Source organism: Oncorhynchus nerka, linkage group LG9a (assembly GCF_034236695.1).
Source record: "Oncorhynchus nerka isolate Pitt River linkage group LG9a, Oner_Uvic_2.0, whole genome shotgun sequence".
Lineage (NCBI taxonomy): Eukaryota > Metazoa > Chordata > Actinopteri > Salmoniformes > Salmonidae > Oncorhynchus > Oncorhynchus nerka.
The window spans coordinates 5,774,404-5,796,138 of record NC_088404.1 but is presented as its reverse complement, the minus strand read 5'-3'; the positions used below and the strand labels follow the sequence as shown (position 1 = coordinate 5,796,138).

The following is a 21,735-nucleotide window of genomic DNA, read 5'->3' as shown; positions in this document are numbered from 1 at the left end:
TCTTCTTCCTTAATCATCCTCTTCGTACCGACTCTCCTTCCTGTCTCCTTCATCATCCTCTTCGTACCGACTCTCCTTCCTGTCTCCTTCATCATCCTCTTCGTACCGACTCTCCTTCCTGTGTCCTTCATCATCCTCTTCGTACCGACTCTCCTTCCTGTGTCCATCATCCTCTTAGTACTGACTCTCCTTCCTGTGTCCTTCATCATCCTCTTAGTACTGACTCTCCTTCCTGTGTCCCCACAGTGCCACCTGCCCCACTGCTGCAGCAACTGGAGCCTCTCAACTGCACCACCATCTTGGTTCGATGGCAGCCATCTCCAGGCTCCGTGGTCGTCCAGGGTTACCGGCTCTGTTACCATGAGGAGGGCCAACCAGAACAGCCCTCCATCCAGCTCCAGCCGGAGGACACAGAATACACCATCAGTGGCCTGGGTGAGTGATAGTTACAGTAGGTATAGATTGGGTATAGGTATAGATTGGGTATAGGCGGGTATAGATATAGATTTGGGGATAGATTGGGTATAGATTGGGTTTAAGTGGGTATAGGTATATATTGGGTATAGGTATAGATTGGGTATAGGTGGGTATAGATTGGGTATAGGCGGGTATAGATATAGATTGGGTATAGGTGGGTATAGATATAGATTGGATATAGGTGGGTATAGATATAGATTGAGTACAGGTGAGTATAGATATAGATTGGGTATAGGTATAGATTGGGTACAAGTGGGTATAGATTGGGTACAAGTGGGTATAGATTGGGTACAAGCGGGTATAGGTATAGATTGGGTATAAGTATAGATTCTATACCTATACCCAATCTATACCCCCAATCTATACCTATACCCAATCTATACCCAATCTATACCTATACACACCTATACCCTGCCTATACCCAATCTATACCTGCCTATACCCAATCTATATCTATACCCGCATATACCCAATCTATACCTATACCTGCCTATACCCAATCAATACCCACCTGTACCCAATGTATATCTATACCCACCTATACCCAATCTATACCCACCTGTACCCAATCTATATCTATACCCACCTATACCCAATCTATACCCACCTGTACCCAATCTATATCTATACCCAATCTATACCCACCTGTACCCAATCTATATCTATACCCACCTATACCCACCTGTACCCAATCTATATCTATACCCACATATACCCAATCTATACCTATACCTGCCTCAGAGAGTCTGCTAAATGACTCACTACTGTAGTGGATAAGAGAGTCTGCTAAACACTACTGTAGTGGATTAGAGAGTCTGCTAAATGACTCACTACTGTAGTGGATTAGAGAGTCTGCTAAATGACTCACTACTGTAAGTCTCTCTGGATAAGAGAGTCTGCTAAATGACTCACTACTGTAGTGACTCTGGATAAGAGAGTCTGCTAAATGACTCACTACTGTAGTGGATTAGAGAGTCTGCTAAATGACTCACTACTGTAGTGGATAAGAGAGTCTGCTAAATGACTCACTACTGTAGTGGATTAGAGAGTCTGCTAAATGACTCACTACTGTAAGTCTCTCTGGATAAGAGAGTCTGCTAAATGACTCACTACTGTAGTGACTCTGGATAAGAGTCTGCTAAATGACTCACTACTGTAAGTCTCTCTGGATAAGAGAGTCTGCTAAATGACTCACTACTGTCGTGGATTAGAGAGTCTGCTAAATGACTCACTACTGTAGTGGATTAGAGAGTCTGCTAAATGACTCACTACTGTAGTGTCTCTGGATAAGAGAGTCTGCTAAATGACTCACTCCTGTAGTGGATTAGAGAGTCTGCTAAATGACTCACTACTGTAGTGACTCTGGATAAGAGTGTCTGCTAAATGACTCACTACTGTAAGTCTCTCTGGATAAGAGAGTCTGCTAAATGACTCACTACTGTAGTGGATAAGAGTGTCTGCTAAATGACTCACTACTGTAAGTCTCTCTGGATAAGAGAGTCTGCTAAATGACTCACTACTGTAGTGGATTAGAGAGTCTGCTAAATGACTCACTACTGTAGTGGATTAGAGAGTCTGCTAAATGACTCACTACTGTAGTGGATTAGAGTCTGCTAAATGACTCACTACTGTAAGTCTCTCTGGATAAGAGTGTCTGCTAAATGACTCACTACTGTAAGTCTCTCTGGATAAGAGAGTCTGCTAAATGACTCACTACTGTAGTGGATAAGAGAGTCTGCTAAATGACTCACTACTGTAGTGGATTAGAGAGTCTGCTAAATGACTCACTACTGTAAGTCTCTCTGGATAAGAGTGTCTGCTAAATGACTCACTACTGTAGTGGATTAGAGTCTGCTAAATGACTCACTACTGTAAATCTCTCTACCTGCCGCCCCTGTCAGATACAATCTAGGCTTTTAACAGTTAAAGGATTTATCTAGAAGGAAGTTTATAGATTTATCTTGAAGGAAGTTTATAGATTTATCTTGAAGGAAGTTTATAGATTTATCTAGGACGTTTATAGATTTATCTAGAAGGAAGTTTATAGATTTATCTTGAAGGAAGTTTATAGATTTATCTAGAAGGAAGTTTATAGATTTATCTAGAAGGAAGTTTATAGATTTATCTAGAAGGAAGTTTATAGATTTATCTTGAAGGAAGTTTATAGATTTATCTAGAAGGAAGTTTATAGATTTATCTAGAAGGAAGTTTATAGATTTATCTAGGACGTTTATAGATTTATCTAGAAGGACGTTTATAGATTTATATAGAAGGAAGTTTATAGATTTATCTAGAAGGAAGTTTATAGATGTTGAAGGGTAAGATAGTGGCAGTAGGGTGGACAATCCTTTCTATATATGCCTCCAAATTGAAGGGTAAAGACAGGGGCTGTCCAGTCAGTACACCCTCTCGATACACTGAGTGCACAAAACATTAGGAACACCTTCTTAATATTGAGTTGCCTCCCCCATTGCCCTCAGAACAGCCTCAATTCTACAGGGCGTTGGACTCTACAAGGTGTCGAAGGCGTTCCACAGTGATGCTGCCCCATGTTGACTCCAATGCTTCCACAGGGATGCTGGTCCATGTTGACTCCAATGCTTCCACAGGGATGCTGGCCCATGTTGACTCCAATGCTTCCACAGGGATGCTGGCCCATGTTGACTCCAATGCTTCCACAGGGATGCTGGCCCATGTTGACTCCAATGCTTCCACGGTGATGCTGCCCCATGTTGACTCCAATGCTTCCACAGGCCCATGGCCCATGTTGACTCCAATGCTTCCACAGGGATGCTGTCCCATGTTGACTCCAATGCTTCCACAGTGATGCTGCCCCATGTTGACTCCAATGCTTCCATAGGGATGCTGGCCCATGTTGACTCCAATGCTTCCACAGGGATGCTGGCCCATGTTGACTCCAATGCTTCCACAGGGATGCTGCCCCATGTTGACTCCAATGCTTCCACAGGGATGCTGCCCCATGTTGACTCCAATGCTTCCACAGGGATGCTGCCCCATGTTGACTCCAATGCTTCCACAGGGATGCTGGCCCATGTTGACTCCAATGCTTCCACAGGGATGCTGGCCCATGTCGATCCCAATGCTTCCCACAGTGGTGTCAAGTTGGCTGGATGTCCTTTGGGTGGTGGACTATTCTTGATACACACAGGAAACTGTTGAGCGTGAAAAAACCAGCAGCGTTGCAGTTCTTGACACATTCAAAACCAGTGCACCTGTCACCTACTACCATATCCCTGTTCAAAGGCACTTCAATATGTTGTGTTGCCCATTCACCCTCTGAATGGCACACACACACAATCCATGTGTATGGGGCGGCAGGGTAGCCTAGTGTTTAGTGGTTAGAGTGTTGGACTAGTACCCGAAATGTTGCAAGTTCAAATCCCTGAACTGACAAGGTACAAATCTGTCGTTCTGCCCCTGAACAGGCAGTTAACCCACTGTTCCTAGGCCGTCATTGAAAATAAGAATTTGTTCTTAACTGACTTGCCTGGTTAAATAAAGGTAAAAAATAAAAAATGTCTCAGGGCTTAAAAATCCTACTTTAACCCGTCTCCTCCCCTTCATCTACATGTCTCCTCCCCTTCATCTACATGTCTCCTCCCCTTCATCTACATGTCTCCTCCCCTTCATCTACACTGATTGAAGTGGATTTAACAAGTGACATCAATAAGGCATCATAGCTTTCACCTGTATTCACCAGGTCAGTCTATGTCATGGAGAGAGCAGGTGTTCTTAATGTTTTGTACCCTCAGTGTATATGTGTCCAAATTGAAAGGGTCATTTGAGTGGACAGCCCTTTCTATGGTATATACTACATCTGTCTAAGGTGGAGGGTAGATAGTGGGCTGGAGGGGCAGACAGGAGGAGGGTAGATAGAGGCTGGAGGGGCAGACAGGAGGAGGGTAGATAGAAGGCTGGAGGGGCAGTCAGGAGGAGGGTAGATAGAAGGCTGGAGGGGCAGTCAGGAGGAGGGTAGATAGAAGGCTGGAGGGGCAGTCAGGAGGAGGGTAGATAGAAGGCTGGAGGGGCAGTCAGGAGGAGGGTAGATAGAAGGCTGGAGGGGAAGTCAGGAGGAGGGTAGATGGAAGTCAGGAGGAGGGTAGATAGAAGGCTGGAGTGGAAGTCAGAAGGAGGGTAGATAGAAGGCTGGAGTGGAAGTCAGGAGGAGGGTAGATAGAAGGCTGGAGGAGAAGTCAGGAGGAGGGTAGATAGAAGGCTGGAGGGGCGGTCAGGAGGAGGGTAGATAGAAGGCTGGAGGAAGTCAGGAGGAGGGTAGATAGAAGGCTGGAGTGGAAGTCAGGAGGAGGGTAGATAGAAGGCTGGAGGGAAGTCAGGAGGAAGATAGGCTGGAGGGGCAGTCAGGAGGAGGGTAGATAGAAGACTGGAGGGGCAGTCAGGAGAGGGTAGATAGAAGGCTGGTCAGGAGGAGGGTAGATAGAAGGCTGGAGGGGAAGTCAGGAGGAGGGTAGATAGAAGGCTGGAGGGGCAGTCAGGAGGAGGGTAGATAGAAGGCTGGAGGGGCAGTCAGGACGAGGGTAGATAGAAGCCTGGAGGGTAGATCAGGAAGGGCTGATAGAAGGCAGCCAGGAGGAGGGTAGATAGAAGGCTGGAGGGGCAGCCAGGAGGAGGGTAGATAGAAGGCTGGAGGGGCAGTCAGGAGGAGGGTAGATAGAAGGCTGGAGGGGCAGTCAGGAGGAGGGCAGATAGAAGGCTGGAGGGGCAGCCAGGACAGGGGCAGATAGAAGCCTGAGGGTAGATAGAAGGCTGGAGGGGCAGTCAGGGAGGGTAGATAGAAGGCTGGAGGGCAGTCAGGGAGGGTAGATAGAAGGCTGGAGGGGCAGTCAGGAGGAGGGTAGATAGAAGGCTGGAGGGGCAGTCAGGAGGAGGGTAGATAGAAGGCTGGAGGGGCAGTCAGGAGGAGGGTAGATAGAAGGCTGGAGGGGAGGCCAGGAGGAGGGTAGATAGAAGGCTGGAGGGGCAGTCAGGAGGAGGGTAGATAGAAGGCTGGAGGGGCAGTCAGGAGGAGGGTAGATAGAAGGCTGGAGGGAAGTCAGGGAGGGTAGATAGGAAGGCTGGAGGGGCAGTCAGGAGGAGGGTAGATAGAAGGCTGAGGGGCAGTCAGGAGGAGGGTAGATAGAAGGCTGGAGGGGCAGTCAGGAGGAGGGTAGATAGAAGGCTGGAGGGGAAGTCAGGAGGAGGGTAGATAGAAGGCTGGAGGAAGTCAGGATAGATAGAAGGCTGGAGGGAAGTCAGGAGGTCAGGAGAGGGTAGATGGAAGTCAGGAGGAGGAGGAGGGTAGAAGGCTGGAGGGTCAGGAGGAGGGTAGATAGAAGCTGGAGGGGAAGTCAGTGGAAGTCAGAGGAGGGAAGTCAGGAGGAGGGTAGATAGAAGGCTGGAGGGGCAGTCAGGAGGAGGGTAGATAGAAGGCTGGAGGGGCAGTCAGGAGGAGGGTAGATAGAAGGCTGGAGGGGCAGTCAGGAGGAGGGTAGATAGAAGGCTGGAGGGGCAGGAGGAGGGTAGATAGAAGGCTGGAGGGGAAGTCAGGAGGAGGGTAGATAGAAGGCTGGAGGGCAGATAGAAGGCTGGAGGAAGGCAGGAGGGGTAGATAGAAGGCTGGAGGGGCAGTCAGGAGGAGGGTAGATAGAAGGCTGGAGGGGCAGTCAGGAGGAGGGTAGATAGAAGGCTGGAGGGCAAGTCAGGAGGAGGGTAGATGGGAGGAGATAGAAGTCAGGCTGGAGGAAGTCAGGAGGAGGGTAGATAGAAGGCTGGGGGCAGGGCAGATAGAAGGCTGGAGGGGCAGTCAGGAGGAGGGTAGATAGAAGGCTGGAGGGCAGTCAGGGGAGGGTAGATAGAAGGCTGGAGGAGGGTAGATAGAAGGCTGGAGGGTAGATAGAAGGCTGGAGGGGAAGTCAGGAGGAGGGTAGATAGAAGGCTGGAGGGGCAGTCAGGGGAGGGTAGATAGAAGGCTGGAGGGTAGATAGAAGGCTGGAGGGGCAGCCAGGACGAGGGTAGATAGAAGGCTGGAGGGGCAGTCAGGAGGAGGGTAGATAGAAGGCTGGAGGGGCAGTCAGGAGGAGGGGGGTAGATAGAAGGCTGGAGGGGAAGTCAGGAGGAGGGTAGATAGAAGGCTGGAGGGTAGATAGTGGAGGGGCAGGAGGAGATAGAAGGCTGAGTAGATAGAAGGCTGGAGGGGCAGATAGAAGGCAGGAGGAGGGGTAGATAGAAGGCTGGAGGGGCAGCCAGGAGGAGGGTAGATAGAAGGCTGGAGGGCAGTCAGGAGGAGGGTAGATAGAAGGCTGGAGGGGCAGTCAGAGGAGGGGTAGATAGAAGGCTGGAGGGGCAGCCAGGAGGAGGGTAGATAGAAGGCTGGAGGGGCAGTCAGGAGGAGGGTAGATAGAAGGCTGGAGGGGCAGTCAGGAGGAGGGTAGATAGAAGGCTGGAGGGGCAGTCAGGAGGAGGGTAGATAGAAGGCTGGAGGGGCAGTAGGAAGGGTAGAGGGGCTGGAGGGAGGGTAGATAGAAGGCTGGAGGGGCAGTCAGGAGGAGGGTAGATAGAAGGCTGGAGGGGCAGTCAGGAGGAGGGTAGATAGAAGGCTGGAGGGGCAGTCAGGAGGAGGGTAGATAAGGCTGGAGGGGAAGTAGAAGGCTGGAGGGGCAGTCAGGAGGAGGGTAGATAGAAGGCTGGAGGGGCAGTCAGGAGGGTAGATGGGAGGGGCAGTCAGAGGAGGGTAGATAGAAGGCTGGAGGGGCAGTCAGGAGGAGGGTAGATAGAAGGCTGGAGGGGCAGTCAGGAGGAGGGTAGATAGAAGGCTGGAGGGCAGTCAGGAGGAGGGTAGATAGAAGACTGGAGGGGCAGTCAGGAGGAGGGTAGATAGAAGGCTGGAGGGGCAGCAGGAGGAGGGTAGATAGAAGGCTGGAGGCAGTCAGGAGGAGGGTAGATAGAAGGCTGGAGGGGCAGTCAGGAGGAGGGCAGATAGAAGGCTGGAGGGCAGTCAGGAGGAGGGTAGATAGAAGGCTGGAGGGGCAGTCAGGAGGAGGGTAGATAGAAGGCTGGAGGGCAGTCAGGAGGAGGGTAGATAGAAGGCTGGAGGGGCAGTCAGGAGGAGGGTAGATAGAAGGCTGGAGGGGAAGTCAGGAGGAGGGTAGATAGAAGGCTGGAGGGGCAGTCAGGAGGAGGGTAGATAGAAGGCTGGAGGGTAGATAGAAGGCTGGAGGGGCAGTCAGGAGGAGGGTAGATAGAAGGCTGGAGGGGGAAGTCAGGAGGAGGGTAGATAGAAGGCTGGAGGGGCAGTCAGGAGGAGGGTAGATAGAAGGCTGGAGGGGCAGTCAGGAGGAGGGTAGATAGAAGGCTGGAGGGCAGTCAGGAGGAGGGTAGATAGAAGGCTGGAGGGGCAGTCAGGAGGAGGGTAGATAGAAGACTGGAGGGGCAGTGGAGGAGGGTAGATAGGAAGGCTGGAGGGGCAGTCAGGAGGAGGGTAGATAGAAGGCTGGAGGGAAGTCAGGAGGAGGGTAGATAGAAGGCTGGAGGGAGCCAGGAGGAGGGTAGATAGAAGGCTGGAGGGGCAGTCAGGAGGAGGGTAGATAGAAGGCTGGAGGGGCAGTCAGGAGGAGGGTAGATAGAAGGCTGGAGGGGCAGTCAGGAGGGGTAGATAGAAGGCTGGAGGGGCAGTCAGGAGGAGGGTAGATAGAAGGCTGGAGGGGCAGTCAGGAGGAGGGTAGATAGAAGGCTGGAGGGGCAGTCAGGAGGAGGGTAGATAGAAGGCTGGAGGGGAGAAGGGTAGAGGGCTGGAGGGGCGGTCAGGAGGAGGGTAGATAGAAGGCTGGAGGGGCGGTCAGGAGGAGGGTAGATAGAAGCAGGCTGGAGAGGGGAAGTCAGGAGGAGGGTAGATAGAAGGCTGGAGGGGCAGGAGGGGGTAGATAGAAGGCTGGAGGGGCAGTCAGGAGGAGGGTAGATAGAAGGCTGGAGGGGCAGTCAGGAGGAGGGTAGATAGAAGGCTGGAGGGGCAGTCAGAGGAGGGTAGATAGAAGGCTGGAGGGGCAGTCAGGAGGAGGGCAGATAGAAGGCTGGAGGGGCAGTCAGGAGGAGGGTAGATAGAAGGCTGGGGTAGGGGGCAGCCAGGAGGAGGTAGATAGAAGGCTGGAGGGGCAGTCAGGAGGAGGGTAGATAGAAGGCTGGAGGGGCAGTCAGGAGGGTAGATAGAAGGCTGGAGGGGCTGGTCAGGAGGAGGGTAGATAGAAGGCTGGAGGGGGTAGATAGAAGGCTGGAGGGGCAGCCAGGAGGAGGGTAGATAGAAGGCTGGAGGGGCAGTCAGGAGGAGGGTAGATAGAAGGCTGGAGGGGCAGTCAGGAGGAGGGTAGGTAGATAGAGAAGGCTGGAGGGGCAGTCAGGAGGAGGGTAGATAGAAGGCTGGAGGGGCAGCCAGGAGGAGGGTAGATAGAAGGCTGGAGGGGCAGTAGAGAAGGCTGGAGGGGCAGCCAGGACGAGGGTAGATAGAAGGCTGGAGGGGGCAGCCAGGGAGGGTAGATAGAAGGCTGGAGGGGCAGTCAGGAGGAGGGTAGATAGAAGGCTGGAGGGGCAGTCAGGAGGGTAGATAGAAGTGCAGGGTAGATAGAAGGCTGGAGGGGCAGTCAGGAGGAGGGTAGATAGAAGGCTGGAGGGGCAGTCAGGAGGAGGGTAGATAGAAGGCTGGAGGGTAGATAGGAGGCTGGAGGGGCAGCCAGGACGAGGGTAGATAGAAGGCTGGAGGGCAGTCAGGAGGAGGGTAGATAGAAGGCTGGAGGGGCAGCCAGGAGGAGGGCAGATAGAAGGCTGGAGGGGCAGTCAGGAGGAGGGTAGATAGAAGGCTGGAGGGCAGTCAGGAGGCTGGAGGGTAGATAGAAGGCTGGAGGGGCAGCCAGGAGGAGGGTAGATAGAAGGCTGGAGGGGCAGCCAGGACGAGGGTAGATAGAAGGCTGGAGGGGCAGCCAGGAGGAGGGTAGATAGAAGGCTGGAGGGGCAGTCAGGAGGAGGGTAGATAGAAGGCTGGAGGGGCAGTCAGGAGGAGGGTAGATAGAAGGCTGGAGGGTCAGATAGAAGGGTAGCTGGAGGGGCAGCCAGGAGGAGGGGTAGATAGAAGGCTGGAGGGGCAGCCAGGAGGAGGGTAGATAGAAGGCTGGAGGGCAGTCAGTCTGGAGGAGGAGGAGGGTAGATAGAAGGCTGGAGGGTGATAGCAGGCTAGGAGGCAGTCAGAGGAGTAGATAGAGGCTGGAGGGGCAGTCAGGAGGAGGGTAGATAGGTGGAGGGGCAGCCAGGACGAGGGTAGATAGAAGGCTGGAGGGGCAGCCAGGAGGAGGGTGCAGTAGAAGGCAGGGGCAGGAGGGTAGATAGAAGGCTGGAGGGGCAGTCAGGAGGAGGGTAGATAGAAGGCTGGAGGGGGCAGTCAGGAGGAGGGTAGATAGAAGGCTGGAGGGGCAGCCAGGACGAGGGTAGATAGAAGGCTGGAGGGGCAGCCAGAGAGGGTAGAGAAGGCTGGAGGGGCAGTCAGAGGAGGGTAGATAGAAGGCTGGAGGGCAGTCAGGAGTAGGGTAGATAGAAGGCTGGAGGGGCAGTCAGGAGGAGGGTAGATAGAAGGCTGGAGGGTAGATAGAAGGCTGGGAGGGGGCAGCCAGACGAGGGTGGAAGGCTGGAGGGGCAGTCAGGAGGAGGGTAGATAGAAGGCTGGAGGGGCAGCCAGGAGGAGGGTAGATAGAAAGGCTGGAGGGGCAGTCAGGAGGAGGGTAGATAGAAGGCTGGAGGGGAGGCCAGGAGGAGGGTAGATAGAAGGCTGGAGGGGCAGTCAGGAGGAGGGTAGATAGAAGGCTGGAGGGGGCTGGAGGCAGGACGAGGGTAGATAGGAAGGCTGGAGGGGTAGATAGAAGGCTGGAGGGACAGCCAGGAGGAGGGTAGATAGAAGGCTGGAGGGGCAGCCAGGAGGAGGGTAGATAGAAGGCTGGAGGGGCAGCCAGGACGAGGGTAGATAGAAGGCTGGAGGGTAGATAGAAGGCTGGAGGGGCAGCCAGGAGGAGGGTAGATAGAAGGCTGGAGGGGCAGCCAGGAGGAGGGTAGATAGAAGCTGGAGGGGCAGTCAGGAGGAGGGTAGATAGCTGGAGGGGCAGGAGGGTAGATAGGAAGGCTGGAGGGGAAGTCAGGAGGAGGGTAGATAGAAGGCTGGAGGGTAGATAGAAGGCTGGAGGGCAGTCAGGAGGAGGGTAGATAGAAGGCTGGAGGGGCAGTCAGGAGGAGGGTAGATAGAAGGCTGGAGGGCAGTCAGGAGGAGGGTAGATAGAAGGCTGGAGGGGCAGTCAGGAGGAGGGTAGATAGAAGACTGGAGGGGCAGTCAGGAGGAGGGTAGATAGAAGGCTGGAGGGGCAGTCAGGAGGAGGGTAGATAGAAGGCTGGAGGGGCAGTCAGGAGGAGGGTAGATAGAAGGCTGGAGGGGCAGTCAGGAGGAGGGTAGATAGAAGGCTGGAGGGGCAGTCCAGGAGGAGGGTAGATAGAAGGCTGGAGGGGCAGTCAGAGGAGGGTAGATAGGGCTGGAGGGGCAGTCAGGAGGAGGGTAGATAGAAGGCTGGAGGAGAAGAGGAGGAGGGTAGATAGAAGGCTGGAGGGGCAGTCAGGAGGAGGGTAGATAGAAGGCTGGAGGGGCAGTCAGGAGGAGGGTAGATAGAAGGCTGGAGGGGCAGTCAGAGGAGGGTAGATAGGCTGGAGGGGCAGTCAGGAGGAGGGTAGATAGAAGGCTGGAGGGGCAGTCAGGAGGAGGGTAGATAGAAGGCTGGAGGGGCAGTCAGGAGGAGGGTAGATAGAAGGCTGGAGGGGCAGTCAGGAGGAGGGTAGATAGAAGGCTGGAGGGGCAGTCAGGAGGAGGGTAGATAGAAGGCTGGAGGGGCAGTCAGGAGGAGGGTAGATAGAAGGCTGGAGGGGCAGTCAGGAGGAGGGTAGATAGAAGGCTGGAGGGGCAGTCAGGAGGAGGGTAGATAGAAGGCTGGAGGGCAGTCAGGAGGAGGGTAGATAGAAGGCTGGAGGGCAGTCAGGAGGAGGGTAGATAGAAGGCTGGAGGGTAGATAGAAGGCTGGAGGGGCAGCCAGGAGGAGGGTAGATAGAAGGCTGGAGGGGCAGTCAGGAGGAGGGTAGATAGAAGGCTGGAGGGGCAGTCAGGAGGAGGGTAGATAGAAGGCTGGAGGGGCAGCCAGGAGGAGGGTAGATAGAAGGCTGGAGGGTAGATAGAAGGCTGGAGGGGCAGCCAGGACGAGGGTAGATAGAAGGCTGGAGGGTAGATAGAAGGCTGGAGGGGCAGCCAGGAGGAGGGTAGATAGAAGGCTGGAGGGGCAGCCAGGAGGAGGGTAGATAGAAGGCTGGAGGGGCAGTCAGGAGGAGGGTAGATAGAAGGCTGGAGGGGCAGTCAGGAGGAGGGTAGATAGAAGGCTGGAGGGGCAGTCAGGAGGAGGGTAGATAGAAGGCTTGAGGGGCAGTCAGGAGGAGGGTAGATAGAAGGCTGGAGGGGCAGTCAGGAGTAGGGTAGATAGAAGGCTGGAGGGGCAGCCAGGACGAGGGTAGATAGAAGGCTGGAGGGGCAGCCAGGACGAGGGTAGATAGAAGGCTGGAGGGGCAGCCAGGAGGAGGGTAGATAGAAGGCTGGAGGGGCAGTCAGGAGGAGGGTAGATAGAAGGCTGGAGGGGAGGCCAGGAGGAGGGTAGATAGAAGGCTGGAGGGGCAGTCAGGAGGAGGGTAGATAGAAGGCTGGAGGGTAGATAGAAGGCTGGAGGGGCAGCCAGGAGGAGGGTAGATAGAAGGCTGGAGGGGCAGCCAGGAGGAGGGTAGATAGAAGGCTGGAGGGGCAGCCAGGACGAGGGTAGATAGAAGGCTGGAGGGTAGATAGAAGGCTGGAGGGGCAGCCAGGAGGAGGGTAGATAGAAGGCTGGAGGGGCAGCCAGGAGGAGGGTAGATAGAAGCCTGGAGGGGCAGTCAGGAGGAGGGTAGATAGAAGGCTGGAGGGGCAGTCAGGAGGAGGGTAGATAGAAGGCTGGAGGGGCAGTCAGGAGGAGGGTAGATAGAAGGCTGGAGGGGCAGTCAGGAGGAGGGTGGAGATAGAAGGCTGGAGGGAAGTCAGGAGGAGGGTAGATAGAAGGCTGGAGGGGCAGTCAGGAGGAGGGTAGATAGAAGGCTGGAGGGGCAGTCAGGAGGAGGGTAGATAGAAGGCTGGAGGGGCGGTCAGGAGGAGGGTAGATAGAAGGCTGGAGGGGCGGTCAGGAGGAGGGTAGATAGAAGGCTGGAGGGGCGGTCAGGAGGAGGGTAGATAGAAGGCTGGAGGGGCGGTCAGGAGGAGGGTAGATAGAAGGCTGGAGGGGCGGTCAGGAGGAGGGTAGATAGAAGGCTGGAGGGGCGGTCAGGAGGAGGGTAGATAGAAGGCTGGAGGGGCGGTCAGGAGGAGGGTAGATAGAAGGCTGGAGGGGCGGTCAGGAGGAGGGTAGATAGAAGGCTGGAGGGGCGGTCAGGAGGAGGGTAGATAGAAGGCTGGAGGGGCGGTCAGGAGGAGGGTAGATAGAAGGCTGGAGGGCGGTCAGGAGGAGGGTAGATAGAAGGCTGGAGGGGCGGTCAGGAGGAGGGTAGATAGAAGGCTGGAGGGGCGGTCAGGAGGAGGGTAGATAGAAGGCTGGAGGGGCGGTCAGGAGGAGGGTAGATAGAAGGCTGGAGGGGTCAGGAGGAGGGTAGATAGAAGGCTGGAGGGGCGGTCAGGAGGAGGGTAGATAGAAGGCTGGAGGGGCGGTCAGGAGGGGTAGGGTAGATAGATAGACGGCTGGAGGGTAGATAGAAGGCTGGAGGGGAGGCCAGGAGGAGGGTAGATAGAAGGCTGGAGGGTAGATAGAAGGCTGGAGGGGCGGCCAGGAGGAGGGTTGATAGAAGGCTGGAGGGGCAGTCAGGAGGAGGGTAGATATAAGGCTGGAGGGGCAGTCAGGAGGAGAGTAGATAGAAGGCTGGAGGGTAGATAGAAGGCTGGAGGGTAGATAGAAGGCTGGAGGGGCAGCCAGGAGGAGGGTAGATAGAAGGCTGGAGGGTAGATAGAAGGCTGGAGGGGAGGCCAGGAGGAGGGTAGATGAGAAGGCTGGAGGGGAAGTCAGGAGGAGGGTAGATAGAAGACTGGAGGGGTAGATAGAAGGCTGGAGGGGCAGCCAGGACGAGGGTAGATAGAAGGCTGGAGGGGCAGTCAGGAGGAGGGTAGATAGAAGGCTGGAGGAGGCCAGGAGGAGGGTAGATAGAAGGCTGGAGGGGCAGTCAGGAGGAGAGTAGATAGAAGGCTGGAGGGTAGATAGAAGGCTGGAGGGGCAGCCAGGACGAGGAGTAGATAGAAGGCTGGAGGGGCAGCCAGGAGGAGGGTAGATAGAAGGCTGGAGGGGCAGCCAGGAGGAGGGTAGATAGAAGGCTGGAGGGGCAGTCAGAGGAGGGTAGATAGAAGGCTGGAGGGGCAGTCAGGAGGAGGGTAGATAGAAGGCTGGAGGGGCAGTCAGGAGAAGGGTAGATAGAAGACTGGAGGGGCAGTCAGGAGGAGGGTAGATAGAAGACTGGAGGGGCAGTCAGGAGGAGGGTAGATAGACGGCTGGAGGGTAGATAGAAGGCTGGAGGGGAGGCCAGGAGGAGGGTAGATAGAAGGCTGGAGGGTAGATAGAAGGCTGGAGGGGCGGCCAGGAGGAGGGTTGATAGAAGGCTGGAGGGGCAGTCAGGAGGAGGGTAGATATAAGGCTGGAGGGGCAGTCAGGAGGAGAGTAGATAGAAGGCTGGAGGGTAGATAGAAGGCTGGAGGGTAGATAGAAGGCTGGAGGGGCAGCCAGGAGGAGGGTAGATAGAAGGCTGGAGGGGCAGTCAGGAGGAGGGTAGATAGAAGGCTGGAGGGGAGGCCAGGAGGAGGGTAGATAGAAGGCTGGAGGGGAAGTCAGGAGGAGGGTAGATAGAAGACTGGAGGGTAGATAGAAGGCTGGAGGGGCAGCCAGGACGAGGGTAGATAGAAGGCTGGAGGGGCAGTCAGGAGGAGGGTAGATAGAAGGCTGGAGGGGAGGCCAGGAGGAGGGTAGATAGAAGGCTGGAGGGGCAGTCAGGAGGAGAGTAGATAGAAGGCTGGAGGGTAGATAGAAGGCTGGAGGGGCAGCCAGGACGAGGGTAGATAGAAGGCTGGAGGGGCAGCCAGGAGGAGGGTAGATAGAAGGCTGGAGGGGCAGCCAGGAGGAGGGTAGATAGAAGGCTGGAGGGGCAGTCAGGAGGAGGGTAGATAGAAGGCTGGAGGGGCAGTCAGGAGGAGGGTAGATAGAAGGCTGGAGGGGCAGTCAGGAGAAGGGTAGATAGAAGACTGGAGGGGCAGTCAGGAGGAGGGTAGATAGAAGACTGGAGGGGCAGTCAGGAGGAGGGTAGATAGAAGGCTGGAGGGTAGATAGAAGGCTGGAGGGGCAGCCAGGAGGAGGGTAGATAGAAGGCTGGAGGGTAGATAGAAGGCTGGAGGGTAGATAGAAGCCTGGAGGGGCAGCCAGGAGGAGGGTAGATAGAAGGCTGGAGGGGCAGTCAGGAGGAGGGTAGATAGAAGACTGGAGGGGCAGTCAGGAGGAGGGGAGATAGAAGGCTGGAGGGGCAGTCAGGAGGAGGGTAGATAGAAGGCTGGAGGGGCAGTCAGGAGGAGGGTAGATAGAAGGCTGGAGGGGCAGTCAGGAGGAGGGTAGATAGAAGGCTGGAGGGGCAGTCAGGAGGAGGGTAGATAGAAGGCTGGAGGGTAGATAGAAGGCTGGAGGGGAAGTCAGGAGGAGGGTAGATAGAAGGCTGGAGGGGCAGTCAGGAGGAGGGTAGATAGAAGGCTGGAGGGGCAGTCAGGTGGAACAGAAGGTCCCGACAAGGGGAAACAAAGGGGGCTCCTCCCCTCCTCTACTCTACTCAGTTCAATTCAAGGGGCTTTATTGGCATGGGACACATATGTTAACATTGCCAAAGCAAGTGAGGTAGATAATATACATAAGTGAAATAAACAATAATAATGAACAGTAAACATTACACTCACAGAAGTTCCAAAAGAATAAAGACATTTCAAATGTCATAGAGTGGTCTACTCTCTCCTCTCCCACAGTCCTGAAGCCCAGATTCCTTCTGTTCTATCTTGGCCTGACCCTAGTCAACCCCCCTTGTCCCAGGGGCCTTGGGTCCTAGCAGCTGAATGCTGCCTCTGGCCCCCGCACCCCAGCCCCTAGCCCCAGGACTCCCACCAAGCCTCCTGGTCTCATCCCCCCATCACCACAATAACAGGCCTGGACACACACACACACACACAAACACCACCCCTCCCCTTTCCACTGGTCAATACCCAGAACCTAACCTTTCACACCAAGATATAAAACAAATCCTTAACGGTCCCCTAAAATACGTCATGATTTAGGAGATGGTTAGCGTGTGGTGCGTTTTCAAGTGAAAGACACTGAATTGAATTAAACTGAATTAAATAATTTTAGCATTAAGTATCTAGCAAGCGCAAAAGTAGGTGCCAGGCGCACCATTTTGTGTCAAGAACTGCAACGCTTCTGGGTTTTTCACGCTCATCAGTTTCTCCCGTGTGCATCAAGAATGGTCCACCACCCAAAGGTCAATCAGACAACTTGACAACTGTGGGAAGCATTGGAGTCAACATGGGCCAGCATCCCTGTGGAACGCTTTCGACACCTTGTAGAGTCCCATGCCTCGACGAATTAAGGCTGTTCTGAAGTCAAAAGGGGGGGGGCGACACTGAACTCTGTGTGAGTAGGGAACGGTCAGCTAAGACCAAGAGGTCGTCTGCCCTCCAGCTCATAGGGGCTAATACTTTAACTGACTAACTTTTGTTAACTTTTCATTTATTTCATTTATTTATTCTTATTTCTTATGTTTTGACTGATAATGGCCATTTCAGATGTGTCCTTTGTTTGCACTGATGTTTTTAACGCGAATGTGGGTCAGTTAGACAGAAAATATAATATATATTTCCACAGAAATGATTTATTAATCTACCATTTATTGTTTTCCAGACCCAAGGAGGAAGTACCACGTGAAACTGTTGGCATTAAGCCTTGTAGGAGATGGTTACCAGGCCGACCAGACACTCAGCACCCCAGGATGTGTATGTAAGTAAACAGAACAATCAGTTAAATCTGTTTCAGCTTCTGTTCCTCCTGAATTCTACAGGATCTCCCACTATTCAACACATCTCCCACTACCATTAAAAATACATTCTTCGACATCTGAAGCAATCGCACGCCATTTTCTACAGGAAATGTTATTTTGTTTTTTTGTGACAAATTGTTTTTGTTTTTCCCATCTGTGTGTGTCTTGTAGCTGTACGAGATCACCCTCCAGCCCCGGACCATGTGAGTGCGGTGGCTAACAGCTCGTCAGCGGTGTACCTGCGTTGGAGCCGTCCTGCCTTCGCCTCTAGGAAGGCTGTCAGCTACACAGCTCGCTGCACGCCTGTGGGCCTGGTGAACGCATCAGCCATACGCTACATACAGACGTGAGTTCATGACCAATGTTCTGCAACAGAACTGCTCGTGATCTATAAGATACTTATGATCGTCAATAAGACAAGAGGACCAAGGCACTCTTCATATAATTCATAAATATAATAATGAATAATTATAATAACTAATAATTAATAATTGTATTAATTAATTATTTTAATAATTAATCAATAATTATTATATTAATTGATTGACAATAATTAACAATTATAATAATTAATAAATAATAATGAATAATTATAATAATTAATAATTGTATTAATTATTTTAATAATTAATCAATAATAATTATATTAATTGATTAATAATAATTCTTAATAATTAATCAATAATATTGAATAATTATAATAATGAATTATATGATGAGTGCCTTGGTCCTCCTTTTCTTTTTGATGACCAATTCACCCCTTTGACCAAAGAGCCTCTTCTGTCTACCAAAACATACTATTGTTTACATTTACATTTACATTTAAGTCATTTAGCAGACGCTCTTATCCAGAGCGGCTTACAAATTGGTGCGTTCACCTTATGACATCCAGTGGAACAGCCACTTTACAATAGTGCATCTAAATCTTTTAAGGGGGGGGGGGGGGTGAGAAGGATTACTTTATCCTATCCTAGGTATTCCTTAAAGAGGTGGGGTTTCAGGTTTACCTTAGTAACACTCCCCTTCCTCCTCCTCCTTCTACAAGATACTTATGATGTTTATACCTGTATCCTGGAGTCTGTTGAGGAAGAAGAATACTTTACTACTAAATTAATACTAAAATTATTATAATGAACAAAAATATGAATGCAACAATTTAATAGATTTTACTGAGTTACAGTTCACATGAGGAAATCAGTCCATTGAAATAAATTCATTAGGCCCTAATCTATGGATTTCACATGACTGGGAATACAGATATGCATCTGTTGGTCACAGATACCTTTAAAATAAATGGGGCTCAGGATCTCCTCACGGTAGTTTTGTGCATTCCAAATTGCCATCGATAAAATGCAATTGTGTTTGTTGTCCTTAGCTTTATGCCTGCCCATACCATAACCCCACCTCCTCCATGGGGCTCTCTGTTCACAACCCCCCCCCCACCACCACCATGGGGCACTCTGTTCACAACCCCCCCACCTCCACCACGGGGCACTCTGTTCACAACCCCCCCACCTCCACCATGGGGCTCTCTGTTCACAACCCCACCTCTACCATGGGGCTCTCTGTTCACAACCCCACCTCCACCATGGGGCTCTCTGTTCACAACCCCCCCACCTCTGTTCACAACCCCACCTCCACCATGGGGCTCTCTGTTCACAACCCCACCTCCACCATGGGGCTCTCTGTTCACAACCCCACCTCCACCATGGGGCTCTCTGTTCACAACCCCACCTCCACCATGGGGCTCTCTGTTCACAACCCCACCTCCACCATGGGGCTCTCTGTTCACAACCCCACCTCCACCATGGGGCACTCTGTTCACAACCCCCCACCATACCATGGGGCACTGTTCACAACCCCCCACCACCACCATGGGGCACTGTTCACAACCCCCACCACCACCATGGGGCACTCTGTTCACAACCCCCCACCATGCTACCATGGGGCATTGTTCACAACCCCCCCGCCACCACCACGGGGCACTCTGTTCACAACCCCCCACCACCACCACGGGGCACTCTGTTCCACAACCCCCCACCACCACCACGGGGCACTCTGTTCACAACCCCCAGCCACCACCACGGGGCACTCTGTTCACAACCCCCACCACCACCACGGGGCACTCTGTTCACAACCCCCCCTCCCACCACCACCATGGGGCACTTTGTTCACAACCCCCACCGCCACCATGGGGCACTCTGTTCACAACCCCCTTCCGCTACCATGGGGCTCTCTGTTCACAACCCCCCACCTCCACCATGTGGCTCTCTGTTCACAACCCCCCACCACCACCATGTGTGGCTCTCTGTTCACAACCCCCACCACCACCATGTGGCTCTCTGTTCACAACCCCCATCACCACCATGTGGCACTCTGTTCACAACCCCCCACCACCATGTGGCTCTCTGTTCACAACCCCACCACCACCATGTGGCACTCTGTTCACAACCCCCCCACCACCACCATGTGGCACTCTGTTCACAACCCCCACCACCACCATGTGGCACTCTGTTCACAACCCCCCACCGCCACCATGTGGCTCTCTGTTCACAACCCCCACCGCCACCATGTGGCTCTCTGTTCACAACCCCCACCACCATGTGGCTCTCTGTTCACAACCCCCACCACCATGTGGCTCTCTGTTCACAACCCCCCCACCACCACCATGTGGCACTCTGTTCACAACCCCCCACCACCATGTGGCTCTCTGTTCACAACCCCCACCACCATGTGGCACTCTGTTCACAACCCCCCACCACCACCATGTGGCACTCTGTTCACAACCCCACCACCACCATGTGGCACTCTGTTCACAACCTCCCCACCACCACCATGTGGCTCTCTGTTCACAACCCCCACCGCCACCATGTGGCACTCTGTTCAACAACCCCCACCGCCACCATGTGGCTCTCTGTTCACAACCCCCCCCACCATGTGGCTCTCTGTTCACAACCCCCCCACCATGTGGCACTCTGTTCACAACCCCCCACCGCTACCATGGGGCATTGTTCACAACCCCCGCCACCACCACGGGGCACTCTGTTCACAACCCCCCACCACCACCACAGGGCACTCTGTTCACAACCCCCCACCACCACCACGGGGCACTCTGTTCACAACCCCCACCACCACCATGGGGCACTTTGTTCACAACCCCCACCGCCACCATGGGGCACTCTGTTCACAACCCCCTTCCGCTACCATGGGGCTCTCTGTTCACAACCCCCCACCTCCACCATGTGGCTCTCTGTTCACAACCCCCACCACCACCATGGGGCTCTCTGTTCACAACCCCCCCACCACCACCACCATGTGGCTCTCTGTTCACAACCCCCCACCACCACCATGTGGCTCTCTGTTCACAACCCCCCCACCACCATGTGGCACTCTGTTCACAACCCCCACCACCATGTGGCTCTCTGTTCACAACCCCCCACCACCACCATGTGGCACTCTGTTCCAACCCCACCACCACCATGTGGCACTCTGTTCACAACCCCCACCACCACCATGTGGCTCTCTGTTCACAACCCCCCACCACCACCATGTGGCACTCTGTTCACAACCCCCACCACCATGTGGCTCTCTGTTCACAACCCCCCACCACCACCATGTGGCACTCTGTTCACAACCCCCCACCACCACCATGTGGGCTCTCTGTTCACAACCCCCACCACCACCATGTGGCACTCTGTTCACAACCCCCCACCACCACCATGTGGCTCTCTGTTCACAACCCCCCACCACCACCATGTGGCACTCTGTTCACCCCCCACCACCATGTGGCTCTCTGTTCACAACCCCACCACCACCATGTGGCACTCTGTTCACAACCCCCCACCACCACCATGTGGCACTCTGTTCACAACCCCACCACCACCATGTGGCACTCTGTTCACAACCCCACCACCACCATGTGGCTCTCTGTTCACAACCCCCCACCACCACCATGTGGCTCTCTGTTCACAACCCCCACCACCACCATGGGGCTCTCTGTTCACAACCCTCTCTGTTCTAGCCCCCCACACCACCATGTGGCTCTCTGTTCACAACCCCCACCACCATGTGGCTCTCTGTTCACAACCCCCCCCCACCACCATGTGGCTCTCTGTTCACAACCCCCACCACCACCATGTGGCACTCTGTTCACAACCCCCACCACCATGTGGCTCTCTGTTCACAACCCCACCACCACCATGTGGCACTCTGTTCACAACCCCCACCACCACCATGTGGCACTCTGTTCACAACCCCACCACCACCATGTGGCACTCTGTTCACAACCCCCCACCACCACCATGTGGCTCTCTGTTCACAACCCCCACCACCATGGGGCTCTCTGTTCACAACCCCCACCACCACCATGTGGCTCTCTGTTCACAACCCCCACCGCCACCATGGGGCTCTCTGTTCACAACCCCCCACCACCACCATGTGGCTCTCTGTTCACAACCCCCACCACCACCATGTGGCTCTCTGTTCACAACCCCCCACCACCACCATGTGGCTCTCTGTTCACAACCCCACCACCATGTGGCTCTCTGTTCACAACCCCCCACCACCATGTGGCTCTCTGTTCACAACCCCCCACCACCACCACCATGTGGCTCTCTGTTCACAACCCCCCACCACCATGTGGCTCTCTGTTCACAACCCCCCACCACCATTTGGCTCTCTGTTCACAACCCCCACCACCACCATGTGGCTCTCTGTTCACAACCCCCACCACCACCATGTGGCTCTCTGTTCACAACCCCCACCACCACCATGTGGCTCACAACACCACCATGTGGCTCTCTGTTCACAACCCCCACCACCATGTGGCTCTCTGTTCACAACCCCCACCACCACCATGTGGCTCTCTGTTCACAACCCCCCCACCACCACCATGTGGCTCTCTGTTGTGGCTCCCTGTTCACAACTGTTCCCCCCCACCACCACCATGTGGCCTCTGTTCATGTGGCTCTCTGTTCACAACCCCCCACCGCCACCATGTGGCTCTCTGTTCACAACCCCCCACCACCACCATGTGGCTCTCTGTTCACAACCCCCCCA

General features: G+C 54.1%; 1 protein-coding gene across 1 annotated transcript in view; it reads left to right on the top strand.

The window, feature by feature from the left end:
• LOC115120646 (protogenin B-like) overlaps positions 1 to 21,735 on the top strand; it is an 84,848-nt gene that overhangs the window by 37,018 nt on the left and 26,095 nt on the right. The window contains exons 11-13 of the mRNA XM_065022249.1: positions 247 to 435; positions 16,542 to 16,637; positions 16,849 to 17,023. Coding sequence (XP_064878321.1) covers positions 247 to 435; positions 16,542 to 16,637; positions 16,849 to 17,023 — 460 coding nt within the window. The remainder of the gene's footprint in view (positions 1 to 246; positions 436 to 16,541; positions 16,638 to 16,848; positions 17,024 to 21,735) is intronic.